Source organism: Prinia subflava, chromosome 5 (assembly GCF_021018805.1).
Source record: "Prinia subflava isolate CZ2003 ecotype Zambia chromosome 5, Cam_Psub_1.2, whole genome shotgun sequence".
Classification (NCBI taxonomy): domain Eukaryota; kingdom Metazoa; phylum Chordata; class Aves; order Passeriformes; family Cisticolidae; genus Prinia; species Prinia subflava.
Genome location: NC_086251.1, coordinates 28,967,822 through 28,981,272, shown reverse-complemented (window position 1 = coordinate 28,981,272; position 13,451 = coordinate 28,967,822). Strand labels below are relative to the sequence as shown.

Below are 13,451 nucleotides of genomic sequence, written 5' to 3'. Positions count from 1 at the left end.
TTTTTCTTCCCAAATCCTTATGGGGCTAATTTATCAGACTTGTATTAGGGTGCCCACTTGATATGTTCAAAACGTAATGTGACCTGCTTAAAATGTTCATCATGAAGTACTATCCTTATGCATTCTATGCCTGCCAAAATATAACCAGACATCTGACAAGGCATTCTCTGATTTTCTCCTATTCTAGTAGAAAAATTGATTTTAAATAAGGCAACTCTGCTCTTTCCCACTGCCCAGTCTTGTTCCCTAGCTCCCAAACTAACTCATCCTGCAGCTTCAGCTGCACAGTCTACATGCCAGCTGGTGCTTGAAGGCGAGAATGTACAAGAACCTCAATCTATTACTCAACGTAGGCAGTACCAATCAGTAGATCAATACAGCTGATGCTCCCATGACAGCTCTACAGCTCTTGTAGATGTTTAGTATATGTAGGAAATGTGTCTGCAAGAATCCTTTCCAAGTTCTTGCAAGCAGAAGCTCTTTCCTCACCACAGACACATCACTGCCTGTCACCTGGTGGGTGGTAACTTGGGCAAAGAAAATGCTACAAGCTTGGAATTCTGCAGGCACAAAGCTAACGAAATTTCCTGCTCTCCATTATCCACAGGAATTGTAAAAATTAAATTCCTCAGAAAAACAGACAAAATGCCAGCTATATACCAATCAGGATGCAATAATAAACTTAGTCCACTAATCTTTAAAAAACTAGTAAAGAGCTCGCCACAGAAAATAGAGCAGAGAAATTTCTAAGATGCTTATTATATATAAGAGAAAAGGGATTTCAGCAAAGCAATGAGTAATCAAGAAAGACATGACTTAGGCAGCTCAAAGTTGTTTATTCTACAATCCTTTATCCCCACAAAAAAGCTCCACCATTCTCATTATCTAATATTTATGATGCTTGCTCTGTAGATACACTCAGAAAAGAACATGTATTTCAGATGTTTAAAATAGAATATATTTTTTAAGATTTCTCTTCAACCACACAGAACAGAATGAAGAACTCCATTTGTTTAATAAACAGCTGTTGCAATATGTCAAGCCCATACCCAAGGTTACTAATTTATCTTCTTTCAAAAGAGAAGAACAAACCAACAATTTTTCCTTAAAATATCTTAAATCCCTTCCTCCAGTACTAGCTCCAACATTTGTTTAGTTTCTCAAATGTAATACTGCTTGCTCCAGCCTTATCTATCTATCAGGGATAGAATTTTCCCTATTCTATCAGGGATAGAATTTTCCTATACTCATCATTTCTCTACTAGATCTGATGCTGTCTTGGTCACGACCACTATGTAAATTGTCTATCTATCCCCTTCAAACACAGAACATCTCGGAATCCTTTCAGAGGCATTCTCACTCATTCTTCCTTTTTTCTTACTATTGCTTCCTCCCAAATGAGAGAAATGTGGCAACTTCTCACCGACTATTTACAGTGCAGCACAATGACACTCTGCTGATTCACTGTGACAAGGGACATTTATTCTTGCTGCTGACAGTCCAGATGTCTTGTAGCATCCATATCTGTTTGGGTGGTAACACTGTGCACTGGGTGTCCCTCGGCTGGGCTGGTTCTCTTGTTGATGCTTTTCCCTTTTACAACTAGAAGTCTCTGGTCTGAATAAAACAGTGAAGTACTAGAAGCTAACAGTTTTTTATCTTAGAGATAACTTTCATTCTAAACCTCAAAAGTGTTGAACTAGCACTTAGCAAGGAAATCTTAATGGCCTGTTAGCAAAATAAGCAAGTAAATATTTTCTTAGGTGAGGAGTTAAAGGCACAACACTGAAAGGCAATTATTTCTTATTCTCAGATGCAACCAGTCATTCATTAATTAAGCAAATCATTCCTTAATGTCACAGCATTTATCAACATGCCCATATATTTGCTGTCTATAAGAGAAGGGTTTAGATATCAGGAAATCTTTATTGACATTAAGATTGCCTTACTCTAACAAAATGGGAAACGTTGTTATTATAAGAACAATACTGTAGAAAGTAACTTGAAGCCTCTTACAGTTCCTATTTGCAAACTCACAAGAACTAATACTTTTTTACTCCTTCACAACCAACTAAGTAAATTTACAGCCACAACATTTGAGGCAAAAAAACCAAAGGAAGATACTGCAAGGCCTGGAGATTTACAGCATTGCAATGCTGTAAACCATTAACCATTGCAATGGTTAATGCTAGTAAATCCATTTAAGATATTAAAATTCCCATCTATCAGACCTCTTTGCTAATGTCCCTGCCCTCAAAGCAAAAGGGGACATACGCCTGCATCCTGGCCACCCAGTTCATAGAGCTTCCTATTAACTCAAGCCATAAATGACAACGAGTTCATACTAACACACCAATCCAAACCACCACAGCCAACATGCAGGTCTGTGTTTGCCCCTGCCATCCGACACAGACAAGCAGAGGGAAAGGCTAAACGGTGGCATACAGGCATCAGGACAGGAGATGACGATCTTTAAACCACTGCAGCACTTTGCTCCCACACTCATAAATAATGTTCTAGGTGTGCATTTGACTTTGAGAAGTTAAAGATTTGTGAAGAGACACACTACAAGAGCAACACCCAACCAACACAGAGTAATGCTGACAGTATTACAGAGCAGCTGAAATCACCATGATTTCCACAACCCTACCAAAGTTCAGTCTCCCTTGTTCTCTAATGGGTGAGCTGTATCATGTAAAGCACCACAAATATCAGCTGAAGTCCTGGGTGTACAAGGACATTTTATTCACACGAGTTAATATTTCTGTCAACACCAGCTCTATGATGGATAAAGAGAAGATCCAGTTCAGCTGGGATAGGTTAAATCTCCCATAAAGAAAACAGGCTTGCATCTCATCTATACAGCAAAATCTACCAAGTACAATGAAAGCTTAGAGCATTTACCTTTACAAAGAAGCATTTATTCTTCCAAAAAGTGGAAGAATAATACACACTTTAAGCTCAATAAGACTTTTTAACATACAGAAGTCTGCTGGAATGCAAATAAAACCTAGACACTACATGAATATGAACTACTAGTAAAGCATGCTTCATTCACAGTTGCTTTTGCATTCAATCATTTAAGTTGCTTCTACAGAGTGAAAGCATTTACATGTTTCCTGTGATCTGAAGCACCATACTGTATAAAAATAAACCCTTCTGGGATTGAATTAGAGGATACAGTGGTTCACAAGAAAGGATCACTAAATTAACATTACCCCACTCTTTTCTTTGTAGGACATTTTTCCCCAAAACCATCTCCCAGCACCCTGACTGCTCACTGTGTAGCACTTACTGTTGCTGGACTTGAGGTCACGGTGAATTATGGGAACAATTGCTTTCTCGTGCAGGTAGTTCATTCCCCTGGCAATCTGCACGGCCCAGTTCACCAGTATGTCAGGAGGGATCCTTTTACCAGACAACACCCTGTTGAGCGATCCTCCGCGGGCAAACTCCATGATCAGGCAAAGATTAGGTTCCTTCAAACACACACCCCTGAGGGCAATGATGTTGGGATGTTTTAACATTGCAAAGAGCTTGGCCTCCTGGCGAACATTCTCAATGGTCTGGCTGATGTCCTCATCAGGGTCATAGCGAGCTGCCTTGACAGCAACCTCATCTCCTATCCACAGAGCTCGATACACTTTTCCAAAGCCCCCTATGCCAATGATTTCTTCCAGAACAAGCTCTGAGAAGTCGATCTCTAGAACTAGGGAAAGAGGAAAAGAAAGACGTAAGCATTTAGCAACTATGCAGCCTGTACCTCAGCTGGAGGTCCATGCTGGCCAACCTCTCCCTTGCCCTTGGAGGAAGGGCCGATTTTCACTCCAAAACAACACAAAGGAAAGCAGTGGACCTTTCTGACAACATTTTAGTGCCAAACATTATGGTAAACCAGACCTTGCAGTGTCATAAAAGCAGTATAAAGTACTCGCTGTAAATGGTAGCACAATAAAACAGCCTCCTCTTACCACAGTTAAACCCTTATAATACTGATGCCCCTGCCCTTACCCACCCCCCTTAAGGATAAACTTGCAGTGACAGTACAAGATTCTGAAAACGAAAAATACAGTCACGAGCTAATCTTCGCTGTGCTTAATGTAAAATAGCTAAAACAACACAAAACACATCTGCTTCTCCATTTGTCCCTATTTGAATGTCTCTTGTTGAACTACACAACAACCTTTCAGTCCTTCCCAAATCGCACTTATTCCTCCACACCTCTCCAGGCTCTACAGACTTGTTCCCCACAAGAGATGTGTTAACCAGTTCTGACGTTACCGACAACAGTGTGACAAACAGATGGATCACACCACATACTGAGGGCACAGAGCAAGCAATAAAAAAACATTTCTTGATTAATGCATGCTGCATTTTTTTACAAAACCTTCCTATTCCTATTCCATACACCAACAGCTGTACTTTACAGGCTGACACAGTGACTTGTGGCTAATTTGCATCATATAGCATACAGGAAAAAAATCTACAGATGCAGCTGCCTCAGTTCAGCATACAAATTTCACCTGGAGCAAAAGTAATGAGAAAATGTATCCTGTACAACTGTACACTAAATAGTTTATATGGGTGGCCAAAAGAATCCATCCAATACTAATGTAGAATGAAAATTCCACATACTGACCAATGAAAACATGTTGACACAGCTTAATTTACAACAATGGTAGGCTACCACTGATATTACTCTGTCTGACATTTGCATGGTTACCAATTACAGTCAATGAAATTTTAAAAAGCTTTAAAGGAAGACTACCATAATCCAAGATTTAAATAAAAAGTCACCAAGTCTTATAATACTTTCCTGCATTTGAAATGCCAAATCTGACATGGTTCCCCCTGCTTTGTCTAGTAGGGAGGAAATTAAGTTTGTAAGGGAGCAGGTTAGATCCCACTTAAATAAACTAGTCTCCTTATTCCAATCAAATGCCTTTTCTATGTATAAGTCTATAGTACAAAACCTTGTCATGAAACTGTATGGAGTTAATACAAATGCTTCTGTCCACAGCTGCAGGCTTGTATTTTGTCTGAGCTCTACCTTTCCTGAACACTATTTTTAGAAGTTGGCTTACTTTTGTAAGTTAGTCAAATCTATGACTTAGTTTAATAAGGATTCCTTTGCTGCCTTTCCTAGTGTTCCATGAACAAAAGATTAATGGCAAACAACACAGAAAACTGACCAAGAAAGTCTGCCAGAAGAAGAGGTCTCTTCCGGTCCAGAACCCAGATAATTTATTTTTCTGCTACTGTGAATACATATTTTGGGTAACACTCTGAGCTTCAAGGATCTGCACAACAAAGAATATTTCAGTCCTACAGTAGCAACCTTGGTGTTCAAATGCTTGAGACAGAGATTACTAGAAAACATGAAAAGAATAGATTCTGACCAAAAACACTGAAATTTTCAAACAAGACTGTAGTGACAGTAACTTCAGATGTGAGACTATCCTGTCACTGAGAATACACCAAGAGTCACTCTTGTATTTCTCACTAATAAAAGACCTAAAGAAAACCAGATGTTGACTCCTATCTCTTCAGTCAATAGCATTTCAGCACTGCTAGAATCCTCAATTAACCTGCTCCTAGGGCCAAGGCCAGTTAAAAGACTGAAAACGAACAAACATGCAGCCCACACCACCAGGGTGACTGATTAATGCACACTGCATTAACCAGCTGCGGACAGGCAGCGCTCAGGTGCTGTTCAGGGCGGTTGTTCCGCTCGGGCACTTCACGGATTAAGAGCACGTCAGAGGCGCCGAGCGCGCCGCCCGCTCGCCCGCGGGTGCTGAAGGGACAGCTCCGGCGGCGGCGGGGACGGGCCGGGCCAGCCCTGCGGGCAGCGCCCCAGCCTTCCCCTCCTCACCTCCTGCCCCCACCCGCCCCCATGCTGAGGAGAAGCGCGACAAGAAGCAGGCAGGAGAACAAGACGGGCAAAGGAAACCGAAGGGCCGGGAAGTGGAACACTTCGTGTGCCCGCACTCATTTTCCATCAGAAAAAGCACATCTCTGCTGGAGGCACAAATTAATAGGGGTGGGGATGTAAAAGCGAGAGACCTCAGCTTCCACATGAAATCTAATGTGTGACATGTAATGTTCTTTTATCTGGAAGTATGACCTTAGTTTAGTTTGAAAATGTGTATTTCTATAAGGGAAACTGGCCAGTTCACTCTTGTGGGTACCTTCTTCAGAAATACACACTCATTAAAAAAAAAAAAAGTTTTGTTTAGGGTTTTTAAAAGGTATTTTCTACTGAATTCGTTTATTCATTTTCATAGTTTAAGTTATACAGCTACATCAGGGCACAAAATACTTTTCTTCCCATTTCTAAACACACTAACTCCGGTGTCATTTGGCAGATGTGTTGTGCAGGACTGTACAGAATTCAAAAACTGAAGTGCTCTCACTCCTCTGTGGGCCAGTAAGGAATTACAGAGCCTGTACACCATGTAACACCATACACCCTGTACAGAGCCTGTGGACACGCTGACAACTGCAAAGTAGGTGCTGTTCAACCAGCCCTTATTAGACCATATGATTAAACTGTTTAATTCAGTTTGAAGTGTGTAAGAGCCCACAGCACAGATGAGAGCCCCTCCAGCTGGCCCACTCCTGACCTCCTCTACTGGCTACATTTATGATATATATAGTATCCCCACCAAGGGACGATTCAAGCATACTACATGGATGGCTAAAATTACCAGCTAAACTAGTACAGCTCTTAGTAGAAGCAAAATCTCTAGGACCTATACTCCCAAGTATTCATTAAATATATAGATAAACTTTAGGAAAGCAAGTAAAATTAGGTTCTGTGTGTGCATGTTCAGAACAGCATTTTGCATCACTCTTGCAAAACTGGACTTGCTGGACTATGAAGTATTAAACAGTAGATGGTGATTCCTATTCCAAACAGCTATCAAACTAACATCATCAGCTGTAAAAGTGGATAGTGTTCCTTGCAAAGGATTTCTAATACTCAACTGGACAATTCAATCTTACCCAACTTTAACCCATGTCCAAACTGCATTGTTTCTTTTAAAAGAACCCATACTCCTTACAAACCTCTGGAGGGCAATAAATTCTACTTTGTCATGAGCATATGATTGGTGACTTGACAGAAGAGAAGTAGAGTAGATGCATTGGGGCATGGCAAGAGTAAGGCAAAGACGAACGGGGAAGGTAAAGCTCCACAACTGTTTGTAAACTATCAAACCATAGAAGAGGCACCAAGACAGGAGAATCCACAGTTACAAAGCCTGAACTTGAACACTCAAAACAGGATGGGAGCTGAGGGTTCAAAAAGTTCTGTAGAAATGGTTCTCTTAAGTACCTCAAAAGCAAAACCTAATAAGCATTAATTCATAGCTTTTTCTGTGTGGGGAAAAAAACAACTTACCAACTCTCTTGCAGCATGAAAAAAAGGAACAGCACCTAGTCCTTTCACAAGCCCAAGGGCAATGCTACAAATTACTGAGTTTTACCTAAATGCTTTCAAGCAGAATATGAAGTAAGAAAAAAAGCTATTAGTTGTATTCCTTGGAGATAAGGCCTAGATAGGACAAAGCATCTTTTCACTCCTTTACTTTCTAGAAAAGTCTACTAGTCTGAAGATTTTTCTCTGCCCTTCAAAAAAAAACCACCCTTACCTGAATTGTCAATGGTAACAGATAAAGAGGAGCTGGAAAGTCATTCCATGCTGTTTCTCTTTCCACGATGATACATAGTGACTAAAAAATGTAGAGATGAAACAGCCCTATTCTCCATCTCTAACAAACCCTTCAAAACTGCACTGAAATTCAGGGAAACAAACCGGTGCCTTCAGCATTACAACATAGTCAAGTGACCCTCAGGCAGGCCCAGATATCCAAGCGAGGATACAACTCATTCACAGGTATTTTAAGGCAGAATTGTAAGAGGGCAGAGGAACCTGGTAACACAAGTCAACTTAGGAATTTTTAATCAGAAATAATAAGCTTTTGGTTAGTAAGTAGGATAATACTTAACAAGTATTAGCAGTGAATCAACACTTCAGAAAACAACTGCTTCCCTCCCAGCAACCTTTCTTTAAGAATATTCTTAAAGGTTGAATGACCAAAGCCCTGGTGACTCCACCACTGCCCAGCCGCCAGGATTCTGTCGCTTGTTGAAAATTTATCAGCCCCTAGAAACACAGGTCTTAACAATAGGAAACTGCTCTCGGCGTCGCTGAAACGCTAACAACACACTGAGCGAGGCTCTGCCTCCCCGGGAGCGGCGCGCTACCCTGGAAGACAGAAGGGCACTGGAGCAGCGGGAATACCTCCGCGGGTGGGAAAGGAACGCACCGGGGGCCTGAGGCGCCCCAGGGCGGGGGGGCTGAGACGCCGCAGCCCCTCCGCTCGCCGCCGAAGGCCACCGCAGGCCCGCCCGCCGCCGGCTGGGCCCGCGGCCTCCCACAGCCGCTCGCCACCAGGACGGTCCTTCCCTTCCCCCTCAGCGACGGCACCGGCCTCCAACAGGACCCACGGAAGGGCCAGGCCAGGCGGACCGGGCCTGGCCTCCCCCTAGGGACATCGGGAGGGCCGAGCCTCGGCTCCCCCCACAGCCTCAGCAGTTCCGCCGGTCTCGTCCCCCTTCCCATAGCCACCCCAAGCCCGTGATAAGGGGGCAGGGCCGGGCCTCTCCCCTGGCTCGCTCCCTCCCTCTCGGCGGAGGAGCCGCGCCGAGCCCCCCGCCCCGGGCCCGGCACCCTTACGCTGTATGGCGGGGGGCGGCGGGTATCGGGCGCGCAGCTCCGCGCCGCCCCCCTGCACGCCGCTGCTCACGTAGTTGCTGGGGAAGATGCCGACGCGCTGGTCGATCTTGCCCGTCCACCAGCCCTCGTCGCCGGACACGTGCGAGTCCCGGGACAGCACCTGCACCACGTCCCCCGGCCGCAGGCTCAGCTCGTCCTCGCCGCACGCCTCGTACTCGAAGACAGCGGTCCAGAGCGGCCCGTCGCCCGGCGGCTCCCCGCCGCCCGCGCCCTCCTGGCTGAGCTCGGTGAGGGGCTCCATGGCGAGGCTGCTCCATAGGGGGAGGCGCCCGCGGCAGCCGGGCGCTGCGGGGGGCGGCGGGGCCGGGACCGCCGCCTATTGTTCATGCGGCCCAGCGCCCGCCGGCACCAGGTGCCGCCGCCGCCGCCGGGGCTTCCCGGCGCGGGGCCGCCTCAGCCCAGCGCGGGCAGGGCCGAGACCAGGCAGCGTGCACCGTGGAGGAGCCGCCGCATCCCCCCCATCCACCGCCTCCTCCGCGCCCGCCTCCGCCTCCTGCCGCCGCCGCCGCGCATCCCGGAGCCACCTGACTCTCTGGCAGCTTCGGCGGCGCGAGGGGAGGGCAGGGCGAGCCCCGCCCCCGCGCGGCCATTGGCCGACGCCGCCGCCCGTCAGCACCGCCCTCACCTGATTGAGGGCCCGCGCCCCTTGGCCACGCCCCCTCCCCGCCCGGCCGCCGGCCCCGGAGTCGCGCACTCACCGGTGTGCCCCCGATTGGCCCCCGCCCGGACAGCTCTCGCTTCCCATTGGGCCGCGCGCTCCGAGCCCCGCCTTTCCCGCCGCTTCTCATTGGCTGGGAAAAGGGGCATGACACGGGCCAAGGGCGGGGTGGGGCGGCCGAGGGCGGCGCGGCGGGCGCCGCCTGGTGGCGGGCGGAGGCGGCGCACACCTGGGCCGGCCCCGCCCCCGCGCTCGCTGCCCCCGGCCCGCGGGGCCGCCACCGCCCCGGGACCCGCGGCGCGGCTGGGGCCGGAAACCGGGCCGAGTCTGTTTGCTGCCAGGCCGCGGTCTTCCATAACCGGTCCGAACACAAGCACGGATGTTAGACGGCTTCTACACGAGGTTATCGTGGGTTATCCCTGCTGAACGCCTTTGTTAAAAATTAACAGAATTTACTCCTCACTCTTGCTATTAGCAGGCAGCTGCTCGGTCCTGAAAATCCAAATTCGTTCTCCCTGCTACCAGGGTTTTCAAAGCTTCTGAAGACACCAGATCTTGTCAGTGGAATTTGTCTGCACTTGGTGATATTACTGGGAGATTTTCTTTGCATTTCACTCCATTTTTTTAATCCTCATTTGAATTTCAGTGCTAAAACTGGAAATGAAAATTCTCTGTTCATGCTTCATCATAACAAAGCTCATTCATACCAACTGAGAAGCCCAAGTACCCTGAGCACACCTAATGTCTTCCCATTTACACATAAAATGTAGGGCTTAGTTATTCTGTAGTGCTTAGTAAATGCAATTACACAATTCTTCTCTGCAAGATGGATTTCTAAAAAATTCTCCATCCCTGAGTAAGGCCTTTGGTTTGGTTTATGTACAGAGTAGCTGCTAGTAATTCCTTAATTTTGTGCATTGGGGTTTTGTCCATTTCTCTATCCTTGCATTAGCATTACGCTGTAGCACCTTTATAGGGAGGACCAAGGTTTAACCTTTTAATAGAATGATGAAAATCTTAAGCATAATACACTCTGAGTTAATTCAAAATCCTTATCATTGTTTGGAAAATATTTAAATTTACTTGAATTTACTCTGGGAATACACTCAACAGAACCTTAGTAACATGTATTGCAGAGAACCGTACTGGGAACTACAATTATTCTGTTTTCTTTCTTTTTTCCCCAGACTTCAGAGCCTTATTTCTCACAGAAACCAAAGAAACATGGTCTAGAAAGAGCTGGTATATTAGTATCCTTATTTTACAAATAGCAAAACATGTCTAGTTGAGGTCAGAACTAACATTTCACTGTGATGCATGTAATATTTAGGCATGCATCAGCACAAGTTTTCAACTAAACTTGTCTAAGAACTGAGCTTTAGGTTTTCCCCTCTCTCTCTATTGCCTCTTGTTGAGGCAGAACGGAGGATGCCTCCTCTCCACTATTCCTTTGTTACTTAAGGGTGTGTTTTCACAATTAGTGTAAGCCTATCCAATACTACTCTGTTGCTGAAAGGGACTTTCCTGCCCCCTGTCACATGCTTGACCTGCTTTCCTGATTGCAACAGTAGTGACTGTGTGGCTGTGGAGTCATTTCAGCTCATTTATCTAGCTGAAAGCTAAGCCTCTGAGTAAAAGCAGCTAGTTTCCAATCAGCTTTTTAGATTGATCTGACTTGCATTAGGACTGTCCACGCAGACTCTAAAGCCAGCACAAGGAAGCAGAACAGGTGGAAGGGACAGCCACCTGGCTTTTTCAGCTTTTTCAGCAACATCCCATCCTTAGGTTACCTTGTCTTGATCATGAAGACAAGGGGAAACAAATAGAAACAAATAACAAAACCATGTATTCATGGTTTTTGGGGTTCAAATAATAGATGACTGAGATAGAATGTGAAGGACTGCTGTTAATGTTCCTAGTTAAAGTAATTGCAGTTGCATGCGATAATTTTCTGTCTAATTTTATGTAGAAAAAATTATTTCTTCAATTCACACAGTGAGAAATTATGCTTTATGTGAATATGGTGCTTTAAATGTTGTAATATAAAAAAGGTGAGTGAGACATAAAAAAATAGAGGCCTCCTGTCTTTCAGCTGCCACTGCTATAGAGCATTGATAGACTTAAAGGAGAGAGTTATATTGCTGATGGTGAGAACTATGATAGGAAAAAACCTGCCACTGTAGAGTCTCAGGTTGCCTGTTGTAGTGACCTGCCAAGACAGAACCCTGCCATCTTGTGGAATGCCTTGATATCAAAGTACACAGCTTTGCTTCTCAAAAGACATGTTCCTACCTTCCTTTTTTGTGTTTTTTTTTTTTTTGTTGTTGTTGTTGTTGTTTTTGTTTGTTTGTTTGTTTGTTTGTGGGTTTTGGATGGTTGGTTGGTTGGTTTTTGGTTTTTGGTTTGGTTTGGTTTTGGTTTGGTTGTTTGGTTGTTTTTTGTTTGGTTGGTTGATTTTTTGGGGTTTTTTTTGGGGGGGGTGTTTGGTTTCCTTGTTTCTTTTTTATTTCCTGTGATTATATGTTTGTTTCTACAGAGGTGGTGTGACTGGCTCAGGAAGCCTGTCACTCGTGCCTGGACCTGGGAGAGTGTGCAAGGAAATACTCTGAAGAGCCATCATAGGATTTTCCCACTCTCACAGACTTCTCTTGGCATCTTTTACCAGCCATGTCAGAGACTGTTCCTGAAAGAAAAGATCTGGCCACATTGGGTAGGCTGTTTTTGGCATCAAGGTAAATAGAACTGTCAGTAAATGTTAAATTCATATTCCTGTAACTGGCAAAAGGTAGATGAAAAGAACGTTAAAGACTGTCTGCATGCAGTCTTTGAAAGATGACATTTTAGCATTGGCAAGATACAGAAAGATTTTTGAAATGGTGCATGCCCTTCTGATGAACATATAGCCCAAATGCTACATTGGAAGTTTTATCTTATGCACTTTCTAATAAGAAATGTAGATAAGATAACAGATAAGAACTGTATCTTGTTCCCATTATTATTCAGCAGATCTGAATAATGGGAATTAGATTCTAGATATAACAGATCCAGTTCTTAAAGTCTGTATTTGAATACACACTCTGTGCTTCTTAAGGTTTGGACAAGGATTTTGTTATAACGTGTTTCAAAAGAAGATTCTAACCTGCCAAATGCAGATGATACTCTGAATTTAGTTCAAACTTTCTTCAAACTGAGAACTTTGAACCAAAGCTTTTAATTCAGGCTCATTTTTGCGTCTACATTTTAAAGTACTAACAAATTCTTAGAGGGTAAACAAAAAGGCCAGTCTATTCCCAGTCTTAGATTTAAGAAGCAATGGAAAGTATCCAGCTTATTCAGTATCATTACTAATACAAATTTAGGATTGGGATCTCAGCTATTGTTCTATGATTTCTAGAGGCTTGTGCAGACTACCACTGGACTTAGCAGCTCTATAACTTATTAAAACTTGGTAGTCCGTAGTTATAAATTTACACTGGATGTCAAAATGTTGGCAGTCTAGGCTCCTAGTATCTGTGTTCTGTAAAGGAAAAAAATAGAATGGTATTAAAAAACAAAAGGAAGAGGAATGTCCACAAAAAAAGGAAAGACTGCTGGCACAGTCCAACTACACCGCAGTACTAGAAATATATTGTAATTCCAACTATAGCTGCAATGACAGCACATCTCTACCAGCACAGTAAGAAAGTACAAAAGATTGGGGAGATGCCCCTTGGCACATCTTATTGCAGCTCACTTCTTTTACATCCTGTGGTAATTTATATGGCATATTAAATTAACCCAGAACTCTAATTTGGCTTTTATACATTTCAGAGGATATACCACAGATCTATCCCATGCCTGTATCCCCAGATAAAGCCATATATCGCACTCTGGAGATGAATCTCACTCCAGTAGCCAGATTTGCTGATAATTTCTACTCAAATAATGTAAATTTTACTGACAAATGGATTCTTCTATCATTAAAAATTGCCTCTCTACACGGCTGTAAAG

At 44.2% G+C, this 13,451-nt stretch overlaps 1 protein-coding gene across 2 annotated transcripts in view; it reads right to left on the bottom strand.

Annotated features, from left to right (window-relative positions):
• The window catches only part of MAP3K9 (mitogen-activated protein kinase kinase kinase 9), a 61,450-nt gene extending 52,400 nt beyond the window's left edge, over nt 1-9,050 (bottom strand). For both annotated transcript variants that reach the window (XM_063398698.1, XM_063398699.1), the window contains exons 1-2: nt 8,744-9,050; nt 3,296-3,709 (exon numbers count right to left, since the gene is read on the bottom strand). In XM_063398698.1, the coding sequence (XP_063254768.1) occupies nt 3,296-3,709; nt 8,744-9,044 (715 nt within the window). In that variant the 5' untranslated portion in view covers nt 9,045-9,050. The remainder of the gene's footprint in view (nt 1-3,295; nt 3,710-8,743) is intronic.
• Nucleotides 9,051-13,451: the final 4,401 nt, after the last annotated feature.